The sequence below is a fragment of the Nestor notabilis genome, unplaced genomic scaffold (genome assembly GCF_000696875.1).
Source record: "Nestor notabilis isolate BGI_N333 unplaced genomic scaffold, ASM69687v1 Scaffold35002, whole genome shotgun sequence".
NCBI lineage: Eukaryota > Metazoa > Chordata > Aves > Psittaciformes > Psittacidae > Nestor > Nestor notabilis.
The window spans coordinates 1-24,963 of NW_009918442.1; the positions used below are offsets into that span (position 1 = coordinate 1).

The window sequence follows — 24,963 nt, forward strand, 5'->3', positions numbered from 1 at the left end:
ATATATATATATACACACATATATAAAAAGGAAGATGGCCACAAACATCCTGTTTAAAGCACCACTTTTACATGGAATAGTGTATATGTATAGATTTTAAAATGGATAAAGGAAACAGTATTTTAAAACTGATTTAGATTACTTCTTATCAAACAGTCTTTGCTTGGAAAGTCAGGTTAAAGTGTAGGTTCACAGGTACTACGATTTCCTAGAATTTAATTTCTTTATAGTAAGTATTTCAAATGGGGTCTCTTCATACTGTGTTTGAATGATGTCCAAGACCTTCATCTGACAGTTGCTGGTGAGTTCTTAAACTAGACACTGTGGCTCTTCCTACCTCTGCTTTAATAATTAAACCATTTTTTGTGGGAGTAGCTTTGTGGTTCCTTGAAGAACCTTTGCAACAGCAACAACTGAACTGTTTTTAGGATGAGTAAACATTTTGCTATGATGAGGACATGAGAAATAACTTCAGTTAATTGGGTGAATACCTAGCAAGTGTCTAGAAACTACCCATCTGTCTATTTGTGTGTTAAGGTGATGGTCAAGCAAAAGTCTTTATAGGAAATGGAGTAAAGTTTATTTGTGTAAAGCATTGTTAAAAAACAAAAACAAAAACACAAAAAAAACTGCACCAAAAACAAACAAAAAAAACCCTTCAACCAACAACTATATCTGTACGTGATCTTCTATTGCCTTTATTGATAATAGATTTCAAGGCTTTTATCATTTAACTGAAGTTGTCTGGAAGCTTTATAAATTGGACACTAAACCAAAAAATGTTATGTATGTGTTCATTGTTCTTGTATTGCAGGCAACTTGCTTAATATAGAACTTCGATGTATTTTCATAAAGTACAAATCACTCTTTTTCCCTCTGATACTAACTGGAAGGTTACCCTGTTCTAGTGAATGTTAAAAGGTTACCATAATGTGAAAGCTCTGCTTAAAAGAAATAGTTCTGATTTATATTTGAATCTGCTGTTATAGCTACAATGAAAAGTGACAGTTCTTGCAAGCTTGTTGAATTTTATCTAACTAGGTTTTTTTTATATATATTTCTTTTTTTATTTGCACCACCAGTGTTGGAAATAGCTTTTCTAGCATCTAACTTGATTTATCACCAAAACTTATATGTTGAATAGGAGACTCTAGAAGAAGTTACTGATGTGGGTATAGTTTTACTTGTAGTTACAACAGTCAAAATCTCCTGAATACATTTACTATGTTAATCTAAATTAAAAATTACTCATAGGTCTATGTACATACTAATGTGCATGTTAAATTGCAAGAGTTCAACTTAAAATCAGCCTTGGAAGATAAACCAGTTAAAATTCTGTAACTTTTTTCTTTTTAGTTCTCATAAAAACTGTATTTCAATTAAGCTTGCTTCCAACAGCCTTCTCAGAACTGTAAAGTATGGCACTGGAGTGTCTTTTTGAGTGCACTTCTTTCATCGGATGACAATTTCTCAAAGAAAGAAATTATTAATGATCTTCTACTGACTGAAGTCTCAGTGTGAATGATACAATTTTAGACTGTTCAAGAAGGTGAATTACTTGATGTCTTTTTAAACCAATGTGCAAGATGGTAAATTTTATTTCAGAGTGTTAACAATACCATTTAATTCTGTCCTTCTGTTACAAACTTTCCCCTTGATCTTCCATACTTCTGCTTGGTGCTTGAAACTTGCTGTCTCTTTTCATTTTGCCTTTCAAACTAGTGGCCAGCAGAAGGAAGAGTAGCAGCGGCTCCCTGCCCCCTATGTCTCTGTTCAGACAGAGGGAGGGAAGGATGTTCCTGGTCTATTCTGGCAGCTTCTTCCTCATCAGCCCCTGTGAATCTATTATGTGACCAACTGCAGGTGTTCCAAACCTGTTAATGTATGGTCTTGTCTTGCATCTGGCTTCATGGCCAGGGATATGTGTTTCTGTCACATGACATAGACCTACTGTATAATAAAGCATTTATATAGTTGGTAATTTTTCTGGTATAGCACTATGCCTCTGCCAAATTTTAACAGAGAAAAAGTTAAATGAGGAGCTATATCTGTCTACTGAATAGAGAGAGAAAGGAGCTGTTTAAGTCCTTAGAATAATTGGGTAATTCTACAATACGTTTGAATGGGTTTAGTATTTGAATTGATCATAGACTTCAAAATTATTTGAATTGCAGCAGCTTCACTTAAGATTTACCGTTATGCTGTGGTATGCTCTTCAGAGTGAGGGAGAGCTGTCTGCATAAGAACAGCCAGAACTGCACTGAATGAAAATGGGAGCACGAAGTCAGGCAGTTTTATAAATACTTCTGAGTGCTTTTGTATTTATTTTATTGATTTAGAACATTTTGTATTCAATGACCACAGCATGTCATCTTGACTACTTGAAGACATGGTTGTGCCTGTAAATATCATCTTGTTATTGCCAGATGCTTTTTGCCCAAAGCAGGTGTTAGATGCTTTTAGATGGAATAATTTGTGAAGCCATTTTCCCTAAACGACAGTAGTACTTGATGCTAGGTGCTGGGCACAATTCTGGGAATATTGCATCTCAACCTGTTGTGTGGCTATTTACAGGAAATTTACAAGACCTTTGAAGTTTTGATGAGTTACTGTTTTCTGTGTGCCCTTTTTGATGTCAGCAGCACTTCAGTCTCTCCTGGCCTCAAGATGAGACAGTTACTTTCTTTCTGGATTTCAGTGTTTTGGCTATTCCTTTTGGCTGTGCCTCTTGCTGTCCCTGGCAGCACTTTAGAGACTATAAATAATGAGCTGTTGGTTTTCATAGGTGAAGTTGTCATCATTGCCTATTCAAGTGTTTCCAGTTCAGTTTGACATTGGATTAATTAAAAGTTTCTTCTGAATGGAAGACAGCAGACAGAATATTGAGCTGTCACAGCAGAAGAGCACACTTCAGAGTTCAGCTCTTCAGAAGCATGAAACCAATCCTTTTTATAAATTTTAATCAATTTTTGGTACCATGTATCACACATTCTTGTGGCAGTCATCTTCAATATCTATCAAGCAGTCCTAAATGGTAATTTAATTAAGCCATCTTTCCTCTTGTGCAGTATTTTCTCTTGTTCAGAATTTTAACTCTTTGGACTGCAAACATCTTGTTAATATGTCTAGCTACTTATTAGTCACTTTTTCAATTTCTCTTGTTATATTATATGGTTGTAATCTCAATTTAGGATTATGAGGCTTTCAGTGCATTGCTTTGGCTTGGGTAGTGGTATCTAGCAAAACTGAAGACCCTGTAAACAGGAGTTTACTGTGTTAGGCAGAATGTTTAAGCAGCTGTTCAGATTTACTTTACCCAAATCTCTTAGTTTGAACAGAACAAAAATTGTTCAGCATCATGAAAATTTGTACAACTCTGAAGGAATGTTTGTGCAAGGAACTGTACTTGCTGAAAGCTTAGAGAACGCTGAAATAACTGCAACAATGTGCAGTTGTAATGTGACAGCTCCTACACTTGTTCAGTTTGCAAAATGTAGTGAATGGAAATGTTATTGTTTTAGTAAGGAGGCTTAAAAACTTAGAATACTGTTTGGAAGTAACCTGTGAGTATGGTTTTCTTCATCTCTGTTCTCATATTTTTGGTTTGTGTTTGCATTAATATACTGGTTTTGCTTTAACTTTTCATATAAGGAAGTATTTTATTCTGTAAGATAAACTCAGTGCTGGATTTGATGTAATAAACATTACTGTGAAGTTACTTTCTCATAATGTAAGAAAGAATTACATTTATTTATATATGTAAGCAACATCTAAAAATGCTATTTAAAAGCCAAAGTACAGGGAGATAGTATGGTACAGAGTAATCTTCAAAGTCCAGTTTTCAGAAAGATCTTTAAAATAAAAGTAGCACCATATAAAATAATATGCTTGACTTGAATGAGTGTGTTTTGTCTGCTGCTAAGTATTTACTTGGAAAAGATGAAACCAGAGGTTACTTTGCGCTTTCCATGAGATGTGTGAGCAGCTCTTCTAAGAATAAACTGAATGCAGTTCATGATTTTGGTTTATAACGATTCCTCTCATTTCAGAAGTTGGGGAACAGACTGGTGAGGTAGGTTACTCCAGCTCTCCAGCGGAAGCACCTCCAAGCAAGTCTCCATCAATGCCATCCCTAAACCAGACCTGGCCAGAACTGAATCAGAGCAGTGAGGTTAGCACTTTTATTTAAGAGCTGTTTAATTGTCAGTCTAATTGTGTATGCATCTGTAATTCATCATAAGTAGATTTCTGATCACAAATTGTGAAAAAGTGAGCAGGACAATAGACACAGGAAGGTTCTACATGTAATAAAGTTAGTGTTTTCCTTCTAATTTTTCTGTTTCATTGTGAGATGAGCTACTGTTTAAAATGTTGTCATTAATGGTAATGAAGCTTTATATTAATGGCAGAATGATCTCATAACACTTATTGGATAAGTTGAATTCATTCCCAGTTTTTTTATTTCAGGTGAGTTTTTGGGGGTTTTGAGTGTTTTTGTTACCTTTGAAGAGCTTTTGTAGTCAACACTTTTGCAAAACTTAAAAATAAATTTCTGATGGAACTGGACATTGACACTTTATTTCTGCAGGTGGTTTTACCCTGAAATATAAATTATCCCACCGGTAATGTAGATGAATCATAGCGCTCTGGGTTTGTGTCAGAAGCAAAGAATCAAAGTTGAATCTGTTGACTAAATTTATTTAAATATTAAATTTATACTGTTATGTACTGCTGCTTTATCATCCTTTACCATACATATTTGTTATATAAGCAGTCTTATAAAGTAAAGCTCTATTTTGTCAGAATTTGAATTTGAAACTGAAGTTACCAAACAGGATTTTTTGTTTAGTGGTTTCTCCTTCCCCCCCGCCCCCACCCCAGCAAATGTCCATTGTTAAAGCCTGTAAGGGATTGATTCCTTTGAATTGAAAGATGGTGTAGGCTTATGGGGGTTAAGGGGAAACTACTGGAATTGTGTTTTGAAAACTTTAAAAATTTAAGACTCTCAAGAAGAAACTAAAAATAACATCTGAGATAGTTCTGTCAGTAGCAGAGTATTATCCTACCCTGCTCCTCTTATTGAAAAAGCTTTTTGTGGCTGCTTTCTTCAGACTTCAAGTGAATGGAAGATTGGTAGCCAAAGTTTTAGACAAACCAAAGGACATTCAGTATGAAACAGTAAATAAGCAAATTTTTAGGATTAAAGTTAGGAGCAAAGAAAACTTTATTCTTCTCAGGAGGAAGGTCTTTGTAAAGTCTGCTGTTCCTCTTAAGGGTAAATGCTAGCCTCACAGTGATCTCCTTACCAAATACAAAATGTAGGAAATGATTTAGGGGTTCTTAGTTGTTCTGTTTGACAGAATGACTCTTAGACTGCCTGTAGGAAGCTAAGCTTTAGGAGGGAGATGAGCAGATACTCGATGTTGCTAAAAAGCTGTAAATGTCTGCAACTGTATTAAAATTTGCATTGATACACTCCATCATGTTTGCAATAAAGTTTTAATAAACTAATAATTTGGTAATCTGCATTGTAATTGAAAAGATTCTTTCATTGTCCTGTTCAACTCAAACCAGTCGACTAGGGTAATTGCACTGCTGGAACAAATTTAATGACAATTCTGTCAGCCAAAATCTTGTCTTACAAACTGACTTTGTCCATTCAGATAGATAATACGGTGTTTTCTTTGTGAAAATCTACTAAAACTTTAAGAGGCTTGGAAAAGTTCTCTTACTAAATATACTACCAAATACTAACTATACTAAAATAAGAGTTGAACACTTATTATGGTACTATGTTACACTTATTGTGTTAAGAGCTTTCTGTTTTAACACAAAGGAATTTCTGATTTTTCAGCTATACTGCTGTGCATGCTTCTTGCTTCTCTGTATTTTCTTTTCAGCATGAGTCAGGTCAAAGTCCATGAGGTTTTAATGCCATGAAAAAATTCCTGGTATTACTGCAGGCACCAGTCTAATTGCTTCCTCTTTCAACCTCTTATAACTGTCATCAACAAATTAATTACTTGAAAAAGCCATGTATCTTTGGATCATCTGCCTTTCCAGGCAATTTCATCTCCATGAGTTTCAAAACTGTTGGTTACTTGGTGCTTTTTAGCTCATACTTCATTTTTAGACTCCAGTTGTCAGGCTTAGTTACTGTAAGGTCACAAGTGTGGACCACGGCATCAATCTCAAACTCAGAATAAAGAGCACCATGAAAATCAACCTAACTCTGGATACTACACCATTCACATTCTCATCTCATCACTTGCCACTACTTTCTCAATTCAGGCATCTTTTCCATTCAGTCTCAAGGCTGAGCAATTAGTTCTGGGAGCTTTAAAAAACAAATAAATAATAAAATCCTACTGAATTTTTGTTGACAACATTCTGGTGTCATATGGTCATACTAGCTTTGACACAGATTCGGAGATTTGCTTTTGAGTTCGTACCTTTTACACCTTGTTTCAACTGTCTTGGTGTTCTTTTAGTTATGGTTCGGGTTGCTGTGAGTTTAAGTTTCTAGTAACCTTTTGAAAGTATTTTTGCAACATGTTTGCCAGTCTAGAAGACAAATGTTTTACTTCAGCTAGTGGGAATTTAGACAAAGCAAATCAGTTGTCAATGGTCTTAAATCTTGCATAGAATTTGAGATTAAGTCTAGTAGATTCTTAATATATGTATCTTCCTATTAACCAGGGAATTAGCAGTAACTAGCTTCTGGTAATATTTCAGGGTGGGGCACGATAGCATATTCCCAAAAGCAGTCAGGAGGTGCTGGTGTTCATTTGTCTGTGCTCAGCTAGGGAGCCTGAGAACAAGTAATAAATGTACCTGCAGTTTGGCTTCAGAAGAGTAGAATAAGAGCTAAATTCAGCATCCATCTCTAAGAGATAATATTTTATTCTTGATCTTAACTATAACATAGATGCTGTATACCTGTATGGAAGTTTTAAAAAATTAAGAAACAATATTTCTGTAATCAAATGGTCTGTTTGCCAGTCTTACCACTAACTTTGAAACCACTGGCCAAACAGAGTTTCAAAGGATAGTACTAAGATAAATACTAACGCATGTTTCATGAAAATGAGCAGCTGTGTAGATGCAAGAGGAAAACCAGGGGAAAGGCTGGCACAACCTTGCTGTTAAGTTTCTGTCTTAGTAAAAACTGGCTCACTCAACAGGTTTTTACAGCTCCAGACTACTTGCAGTGTTGCCTTTCAATACAGATAGCATGACAGAGCAGTTGGGAAGGAAACCTTACATCCTTGCTAAAAAGGTTTCATTAGATTTTGTCTGTGAAGGGGGTATTTTTGTGAGTTAAAACAAAAATTCCATTTAGAAAAAAAAACCCAAACAAAAAACAGAAAAAAAACAACAAACCCAAGCTGGGAAAAAAGCCAATCCCCCCCCCCCCAAATATATGCATAGTATCCCATAATCTTTGACTTAATTTAAAGTATAAAATGGGAAGATAAAGCTCTGTCTCTACAAGGAGCAGCATCACTCATGAAAACACTTACACATTTAGTTAAATCTTTTTTTCTGAATTTAATTTCAGCTGATTAAAAGCAGTTATTTAGGAACTTCTATGAAGAGTTATTTCTGAAATAACTGGTTTAGACTAGGTTCACATACAGGCCAGTCACTAAATATATTTTGGTGTACAGGAGCTCATGAGATTAGGTTGACTAACTCCATATAGTTTGTCCTGTATCTTCTGAAATCATTTACATTGATTTGCCTATAGACATGAGACAGAAATATTGGGTTGTTCTCACAACTAGATTAACATAATCTTTTGTCATTTTCTGAGCATTGAAAGTTTTGAATTTGCGATTTTTGTTGTGATGTTTGAGACTTGGTTGATATTTACCAACATATAACAAGTTTAGCATTCCTATTGTGATTTGTAATCTGGCTTCTGGATCACAGACTAATTTTATGTACTTTGATACTTTGTTGATCCAGTTGCTGCTGTAGCTTGACAAGCATGTGGACTCTTGACAACCATGTATTGCTACAGCATGCCTATATCTTACAAAATTGTTCAGAGATTGACTTATTTGCTTTTAGCAGTCTATACTGGTTTTAATTCTTTGACTTGTCAGTGATTTAGACTTGTAAAAATGCTCTTTTACAGCATGCAATCACTTCTCAGGGGTTGCACTGGCAAGCTGAACTGGTGTAATTGGCGTACACTGCACAGTGTTCATTTGTCTAGGATTTTGTAAGAAAATCAGCATTTAAAAAATACATTGGAAACTTGGCAGCTACAAAGCTGAAGAACCTTTTTGTGTATTTTATAATTACAAATACACAACGTGTGTCACTGATTTTATCTTTACATGTTTGGATGGCTTAACCATGTTTTTTTATTTGTATGGTTTTCATTGGCAAACACGGACTTTGAAGGTACTTCTGTGTTGACTGTGCACCTTTATCCTCATTATGAAATAATATGAAGATAAATATTGATTACAGATAACAAACTTGGGTTGCACATCAAGCTCAGACTGAAATAGAAATACTTAATGTGTATTGTGCTTTCCAAGTCAAGTACTGTCCAGTGTAAATACAGTACTTCCCAGTGCAACCTCTGAACTACTATGCTAAATCTCCTCAGTGATCTTTTACTCCCACCTTTCTCATCATGCTGATTTCTCTCCTCTGTCTGTTCAGCAGTGGGAGACATTTAGCGAACGCTCTTCAAGCTCACAAACTCTGACCCAATTTGATTCTAACATTGCACCAGCTGATCCTGTAAGTCAATCACTTAGCTTGCTTGTTTGAAATTAATTTTATTAACACTGAATTTCCATTGATTGTATTTAGCTGTTATGCATGATTCCATGAACTGCTTTTTTGGGAATGGTGGCAGGCTTCTTTGGGTTGTTTTCACTTATTTTAGGAATACAAGTTTTCTAGTACTGCTCATGTTTAATACCAGAGTGCAAAGAATGCTTTTTCCCTGTATTACACAAAGTGTTTAAATGTAATGGTTTAATATGAAAATGGTTTAAATGAAGATACTTACAAATCTATGCAAGGGCAACTCCCAGCGATAAACCAGTCCTGGTTTAGTTTTTGTCTTAAGTGTTGTTTTGGTTGGAGAGGTTGATTTGTACAAAATCTTAGGTGTTGACAGTGCCAACCTCACTGAAAAAACTACTGGGCTTTAATCAGTGTGGTATTTCATATTCCTAATGTTTTCACGAAGTTACTTTTAATAAGACCTTCAGTATATTTTCAGCTAAACCTGTGCTGTTCTAACGCTTTACTCGGTGAGGAGTGCTCTGAAGAATTATGTAGATAAATAGCTTGTGAAGTTTGGGAGCCAGAAGTTCACTATGGCATTTCCAGTTCTGCTGGTTTTAAACTTCACAGCATGTGACATTGAAGTGCTTCTGAGATGCATTAAAATTACTTCAGTATTTAGCTGCTGCTTTCATCCTGCTTTTCTTACAGGTTTAATTACCGCTGTTAGTACCCCTTTTAATTTAATTACGATGTTGGTGTCCATTTGATTATATAACAAAATTATAGGTGTACATGATATGCATTTAACTGCTTTTAATATTAAAAACATCACTTCTGAAAAGATATAATATGTAAATACACAGTTGGAACTAGATGATCTTAAGGTCTTTTCCAACCCTAACTATTCTATGATTCTGTGATTCTACAGATTTTTAAGTACATCAGTACTCCACTCTCAGAACTAACCCTGATATTTATGTGGAAATAGCATTTCTAGATGCTAGAAACTATAAATGAAACTGCGCTGTTCTCTCTGCTCAGAATTGCCCTTAGTTAACATTCAAACCAGATGAAAATGTCATACTTAACGTGAAAAATAGCCCTTTTCCATCCAAGAGACTTTTTTGGTTTAAATGTGCTATTTTCATGTTTTGGTGAAGTAAACGTGATGGAAACTGGTTTGTAGTTGTTTCTTTCTATGTGTATTGCTTGACAGTAAAGAGCTATCACTGTCTTGTCTCCACAATAAGATAGTAATTTATTTTTACACATAATTAGTAAATAACAGAAATCTGACATTTGATTTTTTCCCATACGTTAATAATCTAAAAAATAGAAAGTGATAATATATGGAAAATTCATATATAACTGTTTGTGTGTATGTGCCTGTATGCATATCCATTTAAATAGAAATTCAGAAAATATACTGGGAGATCACACTCGAGTTATTTTCTTACAATGTTGAGAAAAATTTTGAAGTGGTGAGTGTCTCTTACGCTTGCTAAGGTAATGGACTTTGGGAATAGGTACTTCAGAGTCTTTTCATATGAAAATAAGAACAACTGGCAGCAAATTTTCAGTAGCAGTGTGCAGACCTCTGAATTTAGTGGGCTCAACAGTGATGCATAGGACTGATTTATTGAACAGCTCCTGCTTTCCCAAAGAAGAAAATAAACTTTCTCAAGCAGTTGTTCATAAGTAACTAAAGAGTAAATTCATAGACTATTTCTTCTTTTTGTTGGAAAAGCAGTTGCTTTGGAGGTAAAAGAGAAGTGGAAAGATTAAAACAGTACACTCATCGCCGAGTATGGGAACATAATCTGCCTACTATAAGTGAAAGTTGGTAACATGTTGTTTTGTGTAAAATTTGATTAAAGATCTGAATTAATACATTATATAGCAATCCATTTCACCATGAGACATGATTTTTCTGGTAGCTGCGCATTAGATTACAGGAGAGGGCTGAAGTAGGTACAGCAAGAGTGATTTTTGCATGATAATCCTATTACAGGGGAAAAAAAAATCCAATATATTTTAAAGCTGTAACTATTCCTAAAAGCCTGGCGCAACAGGAGTGTTTGTGCTGTGACTAGAAAGTGGTTTTAAAAGGTCTTATTTGCAGCAAGAATAGTGTAAGTCACTTTAAATAGTTTTAGAAAATATTCATGTAAAGGTATTATGGTTGGTGAAATTGATCAACTTGGGTAGTCAGAACAGGTTAAATTTGTGTAGTTTTCAAAGTTCTTGTCATTTCTAGGGACAGGATATAATCTAGGATTTTTTTTGTGTGCTGTCATTGTACCACCCATTCATACATTCTGAATCATAGATGACAGTAAAAAAACCTCAAACCACTATGTCTGTATTTTTAGATTACTTGAGAACAAATGTAAAAGTTTTAAGTTGTTTCGGTGTTTTTTTTAAGCTGTCTACTTATCTACTCAGTCTCCTAACCAAATGAAAAGGGCTGTCTATAAAGCACACTAAAATGGAGTCAGTTGTCTGAACTACAAAGAAAATACCTCAGTCTAAGGTCAATGCCTATCTAGAGATCTATTTCATAGGGTTTATTATCCTGAAGTTTAGAAGATTCTAAAGATTCCTAAAACAATTTGTCTTAAACTACTACCAAGTACCTATTTTATATAGAATTACTCATACAATTTAAAGAGGCCGTAATTTTGTGAGGCATCATGAGTAAAGCAGAGTGGTGGGATTTTTAAATTGCAAGATGTTGTTGGGTAGTTTTGGGGTTTGGTTGTTTTGGGGTTTTTTTTGTTTGTTTGGTTTGGTTTTTTTGTTCGTTTGTTTTTTGTTTTGTTTTGAAGGTTCACTTCTGGTATGCCAAAAATTGTGGAAAGCTGGTAGATCTCAGCTGTTGTCCTATTTACAATTTGATTATCTACAGCAACATTTCTGGAGCCCTTTTAAAGTAGTATGCTAGGTTACACCTTACATTAGAGAAACTTCAGCTTATAGAGCTTTGGTTTTATGGGTATATTCAAGTCCCTGGAACTGTGTAAAAAATTATATTTATGAAGTTTTGTTTAGACATGACATTTTTCATGGTGTCAGACACTTTTAATAGAGCTGTTTAAAACTAGATTAACATCACTTAACTCTGATCTCCTCTGCAGGACACTGCAATTGTGCACCCAGTTCCTATAAGAATGACTCCAAGCAAAATCCACATGCAGGAAATGGAGCTTAAAAGAACTGGAAGTGGTAACGTATTTTCTCTTGCTAATGAGAAAGGATTTTACAGTTAGAGTTGGCTTTGCTTCCTTAAGCATGCTTTTTTCTTCTCCATGGACTACTATATCTGGACTTAATAACCAGCATAATTAATGAGAGTCTCTGAGTTAAGGGTTGGAGTACTGTTCAGATAGGTGCAGTGTTTGAATTGACCATTTGCAGCAGTAAAGATTTCACCATCTACAGGAGATTAGTGCTTGAAGTAGTTCAGGAGCATCATGATATAGATTGGATATGGGCCTCTGGGAGAAATCTAGGTTTCTTGCTTTCAGAAAGTGGCTGTGAAGCCAGAGAACATAGCCTGCATTGATAAAGCTTGTTCTGCTGTGGTCAGAAACACTGAGTTTATTATTTTGAAACCTGACAGCATTTGGGAGGATTGGCAGGCCTTTTGTATTTGGTAGAGGTTTTTTTGTTTGGGTTGGTTGTTTTTTGTTTGTTTTGGTTTTTAATAATAATAAGGAGGTTTGACAGTTTTTCTTCAAGAACAGTGGGGTCTCAATTTGTAGATGTATGCCATGCCAATATTTCCTAAGGTCATAGAACTCATGCATAATCTTTAGAATACAATAATAAACAACACATTTCTTTCAAAACATCCTTAGCCTTGTAAATGGGTAAAGATTCTAAACTACTGTTAACACTATACAAATAGAAATAGCACTGTTACAATGTAAGACTTCAAAGTTAGAGTAATTCATACACTGATTTTGGCCTTGAGTGCAGCGCTTTAGACAAGGGTCAAAAACCAATGTAAGGCTTTGTCATCAGAAGTAAAAGCTAGTTTGAATATATTAATTTATGTAGACTTATTTTTCAATCTAGATCATGCTAACCCTACTAGCCCCCTACTTGTGAAACCACCTGATCTCCCAGAAGAAAACAAAATGAGTTCATCTGTAAAATTTACACCTGGAAACACAGTTAGTAAGTATCAAAGTATTTTCTGTTCTCATTTTTTAGATTATACAAAATGTAGACCTGATATATTCCTCTGTGAATGAAAACTTGCTAGATAGCAGAAGCTCTAAAGTGAGATAAATTTATCCAAAGAACAGAGACAAAGTATATATTAGAAGTAGTAATTACGAAAGTTCTACTGATGTCACTGGAGATGTTTTCCTGCCGTATGTGTTGAAAAAAGTTTCTTTTTTTTCCCTGCTCTTTTCCATCTTCCTATTTTCTCTTTTAATCTTAGGATAAGAAATTGAAATGTACGGAAGTGGAGTTGACTAAGCATTTGAATCTACCTCAGAACTGTGTAACAGTGTTTTGTGAAGAGTGAAAACCTGTTCACAATTTTCAGGCAATTCACATCTAGTTTAGCTACTAAAGAAATGCAGTAGACTTTTAGATTTTTTTTTTTTTTTTTTTTTTTTTTAGGTACAGCTTTTCAACTGTTTATTTGCTTCTAATAGCCTTTTTGGTTTTCAGTAACTCCTATGTCCAAAACATTTTGCAATCTTTTGATTTGATCAATCCCTTTGTTTAATATTGAGAGAGGTCACATTATATGTAGCCTGAATGAGTCTTTGGGATCTTTTTGAGATTTACTTTCTTTAAACTGATACAAATTTAATAAAGTTGATAAAAAATTTTACTTATTCTTCAGTAAAAATAACATTTGAAGACCTCATTATTTTGAGTCCCTTGCCTTATTAAGACGGTAGTGTTTTGGTTGGTTTGTAATACAGGAGTAATCTAGAAAGTGCCAGGTAAGAATGTGCCTTGCTAAACATCTCTGGGTCGTGGCTGATGTGTCTTAACACTTTTGAAAACCTTAGTGTCCTAGGAGGTTAAAGTAATCTTTTGAGACTGGGTAATAGAGAAAAATCTTGATGTTCTTGATTAGAATTTTCCTCTTTACTGATAACTTATCAGGTAAGTCTCATTGCTCTGGTGACTTTCCACCTTGAATTGTGCTTTACCGGATGCTCTGGAATCATCCCTTGTGATAATTTATTCTCAATTCCATTTTTCTGTCTACATTCATTCCACACAAATGTTGTGACTTTTGGTGAGCTTCCTCATTTATGGAGGAAAAACCTCATGCTTTGCACAGCTTTTAAGGGCAAGGGTGTCCTTAAGGCGTTAAGGAAACTGTATGTGGTGCTCTAATAGCATCTGTCATTTTTAGAGGTTGCCTTAACCAGAAGCTGAAAGTTTTTAAGAAGATGTAGTCCAAAACAGAGCTGACTACTAGCCTTGAAGGTACAGAAGTTGCAGTAGTAGTGAAGCTACTGAATTCATCTCTGTACTGTACATGTATTTTTCCTTTTTCTGCCTTCTGAGGTTGGTGACAATCCTTCAGCGCTTCTAAAATCAAGCATGTCCTACTTCTTGCCTTTTATTTTTACTTGGATGTCTCTTAACTTTTGTTGGCTAGATTGTTGAAGTGATAGAGTGTCAAATGTTTAAAAACCAGTGCTTATGAAACTTACATTTAGTATTTTAAATACAACATTACTGTCATTGTTTATTTTTCAGTACGTCCCAGTAGTAACCAAGAACTCATAGTATTGGATGAGGGGAGTTGGTTTGTATTGAATCCTTCAATTATTCAGATTCCAGGATTTTGAATCTGCTCAAATGATACCTTTCAGGGATAAAATGCATAAGCCTTATTCAAAAATAAAAAGTGTATATTTGAAATTATCTATTACTTCTATCTGTTAGAGTATATTAATGATGCATAAAAAAATATGAAACTTTTTACTTTTCTTTTACCAGCAGATGGTTACAGCAGTTCGGACTCATATACTTCAGATCCAGAGCAAATTGGAAGCACTGTAACGCGGCAACGGTCAGTAGAGTAGCAACTGAAAAAAATAAATAAAAGGTGTTTAAAGAAGCCTGTTCTGAGCTTCTGTTGTTTGACAACGAGCTATTAAAATGAGGGCTCAACAGATTCTGAACTTTAACACTCAGGAATCTGGAGGCAGTCTGTTTTCTAATGCATTAACAATACATGCTGTTCCTGTTCATGTGTAAAGTAAAAGTGAAAAAAATAGTCTAAAAAGTTGTTTGGGATTGGCCTATCAAATGAAACTCCACGTTCAGTCAGAAATCTTGATAAAAACTCCCATTAAACACAAGGGAATGTAAGCACAGGAGACCATGATGTTACTTCAAACCAATTTTTTGTGTTTTTAAAACTACGTTAGGCATTAATGGAGAAGGACCTTGTGACTTTGTAGCATAAAAGAAGAATAAAACATAAATTAGAAATATCACAGCGGTAACTGAATCTCTTTTAATAATGGACTTCTATTAAATGGAGGGCAGTCACAGCCCAACATAAATTAAGAGATTGGAGGAAGCTATGCAAGCACATAACCAACAACTGTATCATTTGACATGAGAGAATGTGCTGTACTAGCTGGTGCTAATTGTTCCCATTAAATCTGCCTGAATAGGATTAAAAAGCAGCTGCACCATTAACTATCTTACAATCAGTTTCAGAGGTAAGTTTCAAAACAAAAATAATTAGGGTGACTTCAATAGCAAAGAAAGATTTGCAGTTGCCTGTCAGCACAGCAACTTGAAAGCTTCTTTCCTCCATTTTATTTAATGGCAAATTTGATTCTGTCCTGCTTCTATGCATGTTCTTGCACTATCAACATGATGCTTTCAACATGTTCTTTTCATCTGTAATTTTTTGGGTTGGGTTCTCTTGCCGAACATAATTGCTGCTTAATGCCACAGGCAGCTTCTGTCCAGATCAGGCAGTTCTGGCAGTGTTCACCCAGGAAATTTTTCTCCCACTTCCTCTTTTACTTCCTACCCCTAATATCTACCAGTTGCAGCTTTATCTATAGAGGTTACATTGTCCTTAACCGTACTATTAGGCCAGAGAACTCTTTTGTATTTTCAAAAAGCAAAAACTGACTAGGCTATGTCAGATAATGATGCTTCAGGAGTGTCCTTAAACCATTTTCTCCCTCCTTTAATCCTACTTGTGCCTTTTATATTAGACTAGCTAGTGGGATGACCCTAGGACTCAGTGTAATTAGATTTTCATTCCATCAGCTGGATATATATACATTTCATGAGTGTGAAATGTAGAAGAATTGTCCTGGAGAGAATGTTAACAGTGTAAATTTTTCTGCTGTGGTAACTCATTTTTCTCTCTGGACCTATACATTTATGAATTTCAAGTTTTATGTGGAACTTTTGGTACCTCTTACCTTTCCTAGTTTTATGTCTTATGATAGTTTCAGAAGAACAATACAGAACTCAGTCACAGAAAAGAATTTATTGCTTATTTGAGTGGAATAAAAGAGTAGTTGTATTCATGTCAGTGATTCAGTAAATCTGTCTTGCTCATGTTTGACTAGTTAGGAAGCTTCTGCAGACTGCTTTAAATGGAAGGCATATACAGTAAATCCCACTCAAAGGCACTTAGGCACTACTTTATCCTTCTATCCTTTTTGCATGTATGCTCGCTGAATTTACAACAGGTATCCACTAGATGGTGATCCTACCTAAGAATGAGTAGCAATGCTGCTACTAAGTATATGGATTTGGGAAAATTTCAGGCAGAGAATTAAAAAGCTATCTGAGATACTCGATAAGCTCAATCAATATACATCGAGGCAGGTCCAACAGAAATTTCATAGTCTTCAGTGACGTTAGACTTAACCTGTTTAAAACCTAATCAGGATGTTGACTACATTTTCCATATTTTGCAAATTATAGTGACTACCATCTGGTTGGAATTGCCATATTTAGGATTCTCTGTTCCCGAACTGTTATTGTTTAGGATGCGTGCCAAGCTCTTGGTTTCCAAAAGATAAATTACTTGTGGTAATGTAAGAATAATTTGGATAACAAGATTTAAGTAAACGGAAATATAAAAACTATTGTGAAATCAGTCAATACCAGATTTAAAACTGCAAAATCAGTGGCAGTCAGGCTCTTTTCCATCTGTCAAACTTTATTTTTTAGTTGCATGCTTTGAAGAACTCTTGAATTTTAGTTCTGTTGTAGCTGCCTAAAATCACGACAGAAGCTTTTGTTTTGCAGGTCACATTCAGGAACATCTCCAGATAGCACTGCACCACCGCCACCCCCTCCAAGGCCTCATCCTTCTCATTCTCGATCATCTTCTTTAGATTTGAACAGATCATTTTCAGTTACCCCAGGTAGATATACCATGTTCCTCTTGTGTGTTATTTTCCAGCACACATATTCCTGAAGCATATGGGGTTGTTTTTCTCTGAAGAAAGATTGTGTCTTTTGAAATCACTGCTTCTGAATGAAAAAACTGAAAATGTTGTTACTCCTTCTGTTTGTATAAAAATTTGTGATCCACTTTGCTTCAACAGATAATTTAGAAGTAAATTCTGAATGCTGACATTGTAGTCCTTTGGGTGAATGTGCGGAGCAAAGTCAGACAATAATATTTTGGTGGTGCACCCACATGCAATGAATTGCATCTGCCAGTAAATTTTCAAGAGAAGTTCTTTTGGTATCAGGTGTATCAGAGAGGGGTGTTAAGTATTTCGCTTCAGAGGAAATGATTAATGGTCACTTCTGATTCTGCATGAGGGTTTTTTATTGTGCTTCTGACTTGTCAGTACTTTTCAATTCAGGATCACAAAGTATTAGAAGATGTTAGGAGTGTGTATAATGAGGGTAAAGCAAAAAAAAAACAAACAAAAGGACTAAGATCAGTGAAGTATGACCATGTCTGTACTTTGAGCTGGAACAGAGGACAAGATCCATGTTCTGATTCCTTGTTTTGTCTGTTGCATATTTGAAAGGAGATGACATCACAATTATTGTTAATATGACAGGTTAATATGTAGGCAAAATGCAGAATTTCTTCATGTTGACAAGTCAAAAAAATCAGGTAGCACTGTAGCAATGAAGAGTAACAATCTTGGCCAAATGTGATGCCTCTTTTACAGGACAGCAACAGGCTGGAGTTGTTGCCTATCCCCCTGCAGTGCCTCCAAGACCACAGCCTTCACAGGTGATGATGTGACTTTTGAAAAATTGTACTGTTAACTCGGTGCATGATTTTTATCTAACTCTGAATTTTAACTTACCTCTAAAATGAGTAGCATTGCATGGTATTTTTGAAACCAAGATGTGAATGATGGCAAAACCTAGACTAGCCAAATGCTAGCCTCTCCTCAATAAAGAATTGCTTCTGGTGGAACCATCAAAAGGGATTAAATTAGAAATTGAGAAGGAATGAGTGGCTCTGGAGCTGTGAGTTGTAGGAAAGAGGGGAAAGTTAGTCTTTCACATTTCTTTTACCTGTTCGTGTTTAGCTAATAGGCCTTAACACAGACTGAGAGCAATCTTTAAAAGTTTTGCAAAATAAGTGTTTGTCTTCCATGGGTCTGGCATAGGATATAGTTTTTTTGCATAACAGGGCTGCTCCCAAAAGGAGATATCCCACTTCTTTCTTTGTCAGAGAGTTGGTGGTCTTTGTAGTCCTTCAGTTGGCTGGTGTAGTAGAGAACAAATCCTGCAAAAGTTTTTTTTCTTTGTCTCAACCAGCTGAATCCTTCAGCTGCTCTGCAGATCTGACAGGGGACAGATAAAATCATTTTTCAGTTATTTTGCAGCAGCTGCTACTTCCTAAAACCCGAGTTACCATCAACTGAAGACAATCAATGGTCTTCACTTCCTTGTCTCATTAAGTATTTCCCTGTTTTTGTAAACACAGAGTGGTCTGTCTGTGTCTTGGATGAGATGTAATTTGTCCTACTGACAATGTCACTAAATGCTTTTGTCTTATTGCAGGGTGCAGGTCCTCATGTGCATCGCCCAGTGGATGCTGAAGGCCTAATAGCTCATACCAGTACCTCACCTCAACAAATACCAGAACAGCCAAATTTTGCAGACTTCAGCCAGTTTGAGGCATTTGCTGTTTCAGGTGTAAACAAAGAGGAGGATGATGAAATTGAAACACACTCAGAAGTCTTGCAGGTGAGCAGAAGTGAAGATCTTGTCAATTGCTTAATTCCACCAGCAGTTACAAGAATTTGTTAAAACCTACTTCTGCTGTTTGAACTCAGTGGTTTAGGGGTTTTAATGGTGTCCCAATCCATTGCTAGAAAGCAATTATGTTACACACTGCTACACTTACTTAGTAATTGCCACATACCTAGACAGAAGTTCTTTTCTTTCAGTTCTTAATTGTAATTCAAGAGATTTTGTACTTACTAGCATATATGTGCACAAACATTATTGTGTTAGTGCATTTAAGATTTAGCAGAGGCAAAACTTTTCTTCTGCTCATTCTTGTCAGCCTTACAAATGGCATACTTCTAAGTCTTAAACTAATCTGTCTTAATAAATGAGGTGACAGTCAGCTATTGTTAGTGTCTGCTAAAATTCTGTTAATTTGGTTTTGTTCAAAGCCATTGGGCAGACAGCTAAACTGAATAGAGCTCTAGCATCCCTCCATAGTAGGTCATCAGAGATGTTTACAAAACCTTGTTTCCTACTACAGAAACAGGACTTAAAAGTTTGGAAGCCTTGGGGTTTATTCATATTAATGTCATAATAGCTAATTACTATTACACGAGTTACTTTGTGTTTTCCTTTCATAATTTGTAACCTTCATTGAGATTGTAAGTTCTCTGGGGCACTTTGGCATCTTCAGTTGCAAAAGTACCTGTGGTGCTTTAAAGTCCTCCTAACTATCAGCAACATGTTCTTCCTTCCCTTAACCAGGAAGGTCAATGATGTAGAACCACTTGAGGGCTCTCCATGTACCTCATTGCAAAATCAGATGCATTAGCTTAAGCTGCCACTGAAGACTTCTGAAGTTAAGCTTTGCTGATTGTTTTGCACTGGGGGGAATGGGGAACAGTGGCATTGTGTTCCACTGGAGGGATTAACCTTTGGCAGTAACAGGTAGATAATGGTGGCAATGTAGTAGCAGAAACAGCTGTAGCAATTTATCATCAGGCCACAGCCTTTTTTGTACTATACAGTGCCTCATAACATTGGGGATTTGGCTTTATTCAGAGTAAAATGCTTGAGAGCAGAGAACTTTCAGATAACCATTTTGTCTCTTTCGTGGCAATTTTATATTCTGTATTGAATCTAACATTCTGTATCAGAAGACAGGTCTGACTATTGATTCTGGAAGTACAGCATTTTACTTGTGCCTGTTCTGTAAGCTGCTTTCAGGCCAAAACAGTGATTGTGACCAAGATAGTTTTAGGTGGTTTTGCTCCAAAGCATGTATTGTTGTTGTATTCCAGCTTGTCCTTCTAAAGAAGACTTGAATTTTAGGTGCTTTGTTGAAAAATTTGTTGAGAAGTAGTTTTCTAAATGTAGTATATATCTCTCTAGGTTGAAAAGCCCTCTGATTCTGCAAGTTCTCTTAGAGTTGCCAAAGCAGATGGAAGAGTTGAAGACAAAGCACCTGCTAGTGTCCCCACTAGTGCGGTATGCAAAATACACTTGGAAGGAGAGTGCAGTTGTCGGATGTATATGGAATTATATGTCTGTTTATATTTGTGACAGTACCTCTGTATGCTTCCGCTCGAACCCAGTTTTCTTAGGTCCCATATGTGCTTGAAATAGGCATGTGTGTGACGAATTTTTGCATCAGAAGATGTTCATGATTAGCTTTATTCTCAAGATAGCAGAAAATGAAGATCCTTAAGTGTTAAATTTTTGAAACAGCAAAACTTTTAGTGCAGAAATTGGTTAACAGTAGCTTTTTTTTTTTTTTTTTTTTGTGTTACCTAATTACTGGGGAGGGAGCCTATTCTGAGATGATGTGTATTTACAATTGACTGCTTGCACAGTTCTTTGGTGCTTAGTAACTTGCTGCCCTTTCACCAGGGTTAGGATTTAGTACTTAAATTTTTTCAAACCATATGAGAATGCAGCTAGATGTCCATCAGGAAACATCAGATGGGTTGTAAATTCAGTTAGCTCAGTAACTGGTTTTAAAAATACGTAACATAAACAAGTTACTGGGTTCTAATCTAAGTCAAGTATAGCTTGTGAGAATTGATAGGCTGTGTTTCTTTCTTCAGGGTAAAGGCACTACCCCACTTGCTCCACCACCAAAGCCTATTCGCAGAAGATTAAAATCAGAGGACGAGCTAAGACCTGAAGCTGAGGAACATACACAGAAAACAGGTGTCATAGCTGCTGTTCTTGCTTCACAGCCATCTATTCCTAGGTAACCCAAGAAGTGTATAAATACATCTGTTACTGGAAACTTTACAATTAAACAGCATACACGCTTTCTGTTCCAGGAGCTGCAAACAAGTTCAGTGTGTTCGAATTAGATTAACAGTCTAAAAGTTTTTGGCTTTTAAACAAGATCATCCCAAAGCCTCTATTACTGGGAGACATTTTAGCAATCTTGAATTTTGGAGTGTGAACTTTTTAACTTCTGCAAGTATGTTGAAAATAAGTGGTGGACATGTTAAGATGTAGTGTTGAATTTCAAATAATGGTTGCCATGAATAGTCCAAAATGTGCAGTCTTTGTGTCCTAGCTTGAAAGTGGGACTATTGCATTAGTCACTTTGAGGTAAATGAATGCTGTACGGTGTGTTGGGAAAATTTATTATGACAAGTTTTTTAAACGTGCTGCTTGCTCTTTCATTGAAACCAAATATGTGTTGTTTCCATGCAAAGGAACAATAAGCCAGGCAGAAGAGGGAAAATAACAGTGTAACAAATTTAAAAGAGGCATTTGCTCATTTAGAAAAAGAGAGATGATAAATTGGATGTTCAGCTAAGCAACGAAATGACTTATTACAATACTTCTAATATATTCTCAGGTCAGTGGGGAAAGACAAGAAGGCAATTCAGGCATCAATCAGACGTAACAAGGAAACCAACACTGTTTTGGCCAGATTGAATAGTGAACTACAGCAGCAACTAAAGGTAATTCCATAATCTTTGTCTCTTTAAGAGAAGAACCTGAGAAGGCAATATGTTAGTAATAATGGGCATCTCTGCAAACCAATGATATACATAGTAGAGGATATCACTATGGAAAATTTAATTGATTTTGTAGATCGTGGAATATACTGAATTGTGAGAAGCTTTGTGAAATTACAAAGGACGCTTTTACTACTACAAAACACAGTTTTCAATGTACTCATCTGCTTTCAGCTACACTAAAAATAAAAAAGCAGAAATGTTAACTTAGTATTAATAATTCAAGGTAGCTGTTGTGGTCATCAGATACTTTAAAAGCAGTATTGAGAAGAGCAGCTTTCCTTCCTTTGCTTCTGAAGGAAAAAGCAAACCTTGAAGTCTTAGTTATTTTTAAACAAATATAATAATCTGGAATACAAAACTTGCAGCTTAAGAACAACAAGTCATCTGTTTAGGTCAGCTATTACAATTTTGGGTTTATCTGTAGGCACCATCTTAACATCCTTCTCTTGCTATTTTAAGATCCACTATCAATTATGAAATCAAAACCTTAAATGTAAACTGTCTAGTCTGGAAGATAAGACATTTTAAAAATTATCTAGCCTGAATTTCACTTTTTATGAGAGTCGAAGTATGTAAGATATACATAAGAGGAAATACTGAGGGAAATGGCAATTTTCCAGTCCTTTAACTGAGATGAGAGCTTACCCCTTAATATTTTAGGCTTTATTTGAAAATACTATACTTGGTTTTGCCGCTGGTTACAACTTTGTGGGTTGGGTTGTTTGAAAGAAATGAAAGAATACTAAATGGCTTCTCCTTTTGAGCAAAGTATTCACTTTCATTTATGAGCAAGTAGTAGCTAGCCAATCTCCTGTTCAGATTATGGGAGGAGTTCTCCAGATTCTAGAAAATGTTAGCTCTCAGAACTGAAACTGACATTCACCAGTTTTGTTTGTATGAGGAAATTTTTGAATGTTCATTCACTGTGGACAGTCAGTAGAAAATGTTTCTTTTGTAGGATGTTCTTGAAGAGAGAATCTCCCTGGAAGTCCAACTGGAACAACTTCGACCCTTCTCTCACCTCTAAGCCTACTGCCGTTAACTGTGAATTTACTAATTTTGAAAGGGGTATTGGTTTCAAAGCCTATTTAAAGATCCATGCATCTAGCTCAGTGCACTCTATTCTACATTAAATGTTGTGGTTCTGTTTTGCCAATTTGTCCACTTTTGTATTTAAGTATTTTAATTTCAGTACAGAGAGAAAAAAACTTCTTCCTTGAATGTGACACTGCCTCTCACATCATTTTCTGTGGGTATCCGTGGTCTCTGTTGGGCTTGAGTTTGCAGAGTTTGTCGCCAAAATTTCCAACTGGAATTTAGTGGTTTCTTTTTTCCTGTTGAAACATCTTTGCAGAAGAGGATTGCTAATCAGTTGACTTTAAGCACATAAAGTCTTCTTTCACTATGGCATTGATCTTACTGTGCCAGAAAAGAGAGAAATTAATCTCTCATTGGCCAATGTTACTTCCCAAGCCACCTTTCACAATTGGAAAGTTGTTAACAATTCTAGAAAGCCTGCCTCTTTGCAATAAAGCAGCTTATTCAGGTTGAGAGGGTTCTTGCAGGCTGTTTGCCATATCATCTGGATTTGATTTTGTTTTGTTGCATACATTATAGAGTATGTAACCACAGATTGCCAGGTGTTCACATTTTATCCATTCATGATCCTGATTCAGCTGCATGCATATGAAGATTTATGGTACAATTGGTAATCTGTCAAACAGACGTTTTTCAGCCCTCCCTTTTGTGAAAAGAGTTGGGTGTAAATCCCCAACGTATTAATTACACATTGCCTAAGCACCACCTGTAATTGCATGTTTCACACGTTACCTTTTAATAACAGATCACATCCACCAGTCTTCACTATAACAAATTGTACTGTCAAGTAATGTGTCAATACCTCTATGAACTTCTAATTCCCAGCAAAAAATAAATAAACGAATAAAACAAAAAATGAACAGTTTGCTTCTTAGGAATTCTGGGGTACCTTCTGTCATCTTGTTTCCAGGCCTTATTTCTCTGGCGTATAGACAGGCTTCACTATTAACAGAGTTCCCCGAGTGTATCCTGCTCTTCAGGTTGATGTACTGTATTAGGATTTGTTGTATATTGTACGATACACACCTTTTGATCGCATATGTAAATTTGCATTAATTGCTGACTAACAGCAGATATTCTATTTAATGGCTTCTTCTGGCTGTGGGATCATAGATGTTTAACTGCATGGATGTATCTCTGCAGAATCAGAACTAGCAGTTGTGTGATTTTTACACCAATAAAACAGCACAATATTTTAATTTTGTTGATTCATCTTTACCTGGGAATTGAAACTCATTCAAATATGGGGGAGGGTTTTCTTGCAGGTCTAAAGGGAATTTTTTGTAGTTTTATGGCCTGTACAGGAAACAGTTGATCCATAATCCCTTGACCATTTTCTTCCCTCATTTTTTAGCTGTTGATTAGAAGTGATCGAATTCTCTTGGTAATCTGTGGCTATACTCCTTTTGTATCCTCGTATGAGCAAATTTAATACGGTTGTTACTTCTGAAAACTAAATGCTACTATTGACTTGGGTAAAAAAAATACATAGTTCCTTAGTTTTCATTTCTGGTTTCATTTCCTTGAGAGTACCCTTCAGAATTAAAACAAAATGATCACCTGTTAGCAGTCCTTATCCTCACTGTCTCACTTCTGTGTTTAAATGAAATTCTCTTAACATCTGCTTCCCTTCCAAAAGGATAGCTCACGTTAGATTTTTCTGCTGGATATGCTGTTTGTTACAGTGAAAAAGAAGTATTTGTCTTTATTGTTACAATTTACAGACTAGATAATTATGCTTATTTTTATTACTATAACTATTCCAACATTTTTTCAAACCTTATGTACATTTTGCAGATAGCTTATGTATGTAGTCCAAAGCAAGATTCCCTGGAATGAGAGGCGCAGATGTCATAGCTGCATGAAAGATGGTACTTTCTATTTGCATGTAAAGGGATTAAGAAATGGT

The 24,963-nt window shown here is 35.7% G+C and overlaps 1 protein-coding gene across 1 annotated transcript; it reads left to right on the forward strand.

Annotated features, from left to right (window-relative positions):
- Positions 1 to 4,049: 4,049 nt before the first annotated feature.
- Positions 4,050 to 23,886, forward strand: REPS1 (RALBP1 associated Eps domain containing 1; the record flags this gene model as incomplete). The annotated part of the gene is made up of 12 exons (XM_010009707.1): positions 4,050 to 4,171; positions 8,683 to 8,763; positions 11,898 to 11,985; positions 12,841 to 12,942; positions 14,746 to 14,818; positions 17,041 to 17,159; positions 17,928 to 17,992; positions 18,775 to 18,960; positions 20,338 to 20,433; positions 21,033 to 21,181; positions 21,791 to 21,896; positions 22,915 to 23,886. Coding segments are annotated over 12 exons (1,256 nt in total), but the record flags the coding sequence as incomplete, so codon positions are not given.
- Positions 23,887 to 24,963: the final 1,077 nt, after the last annotated feature.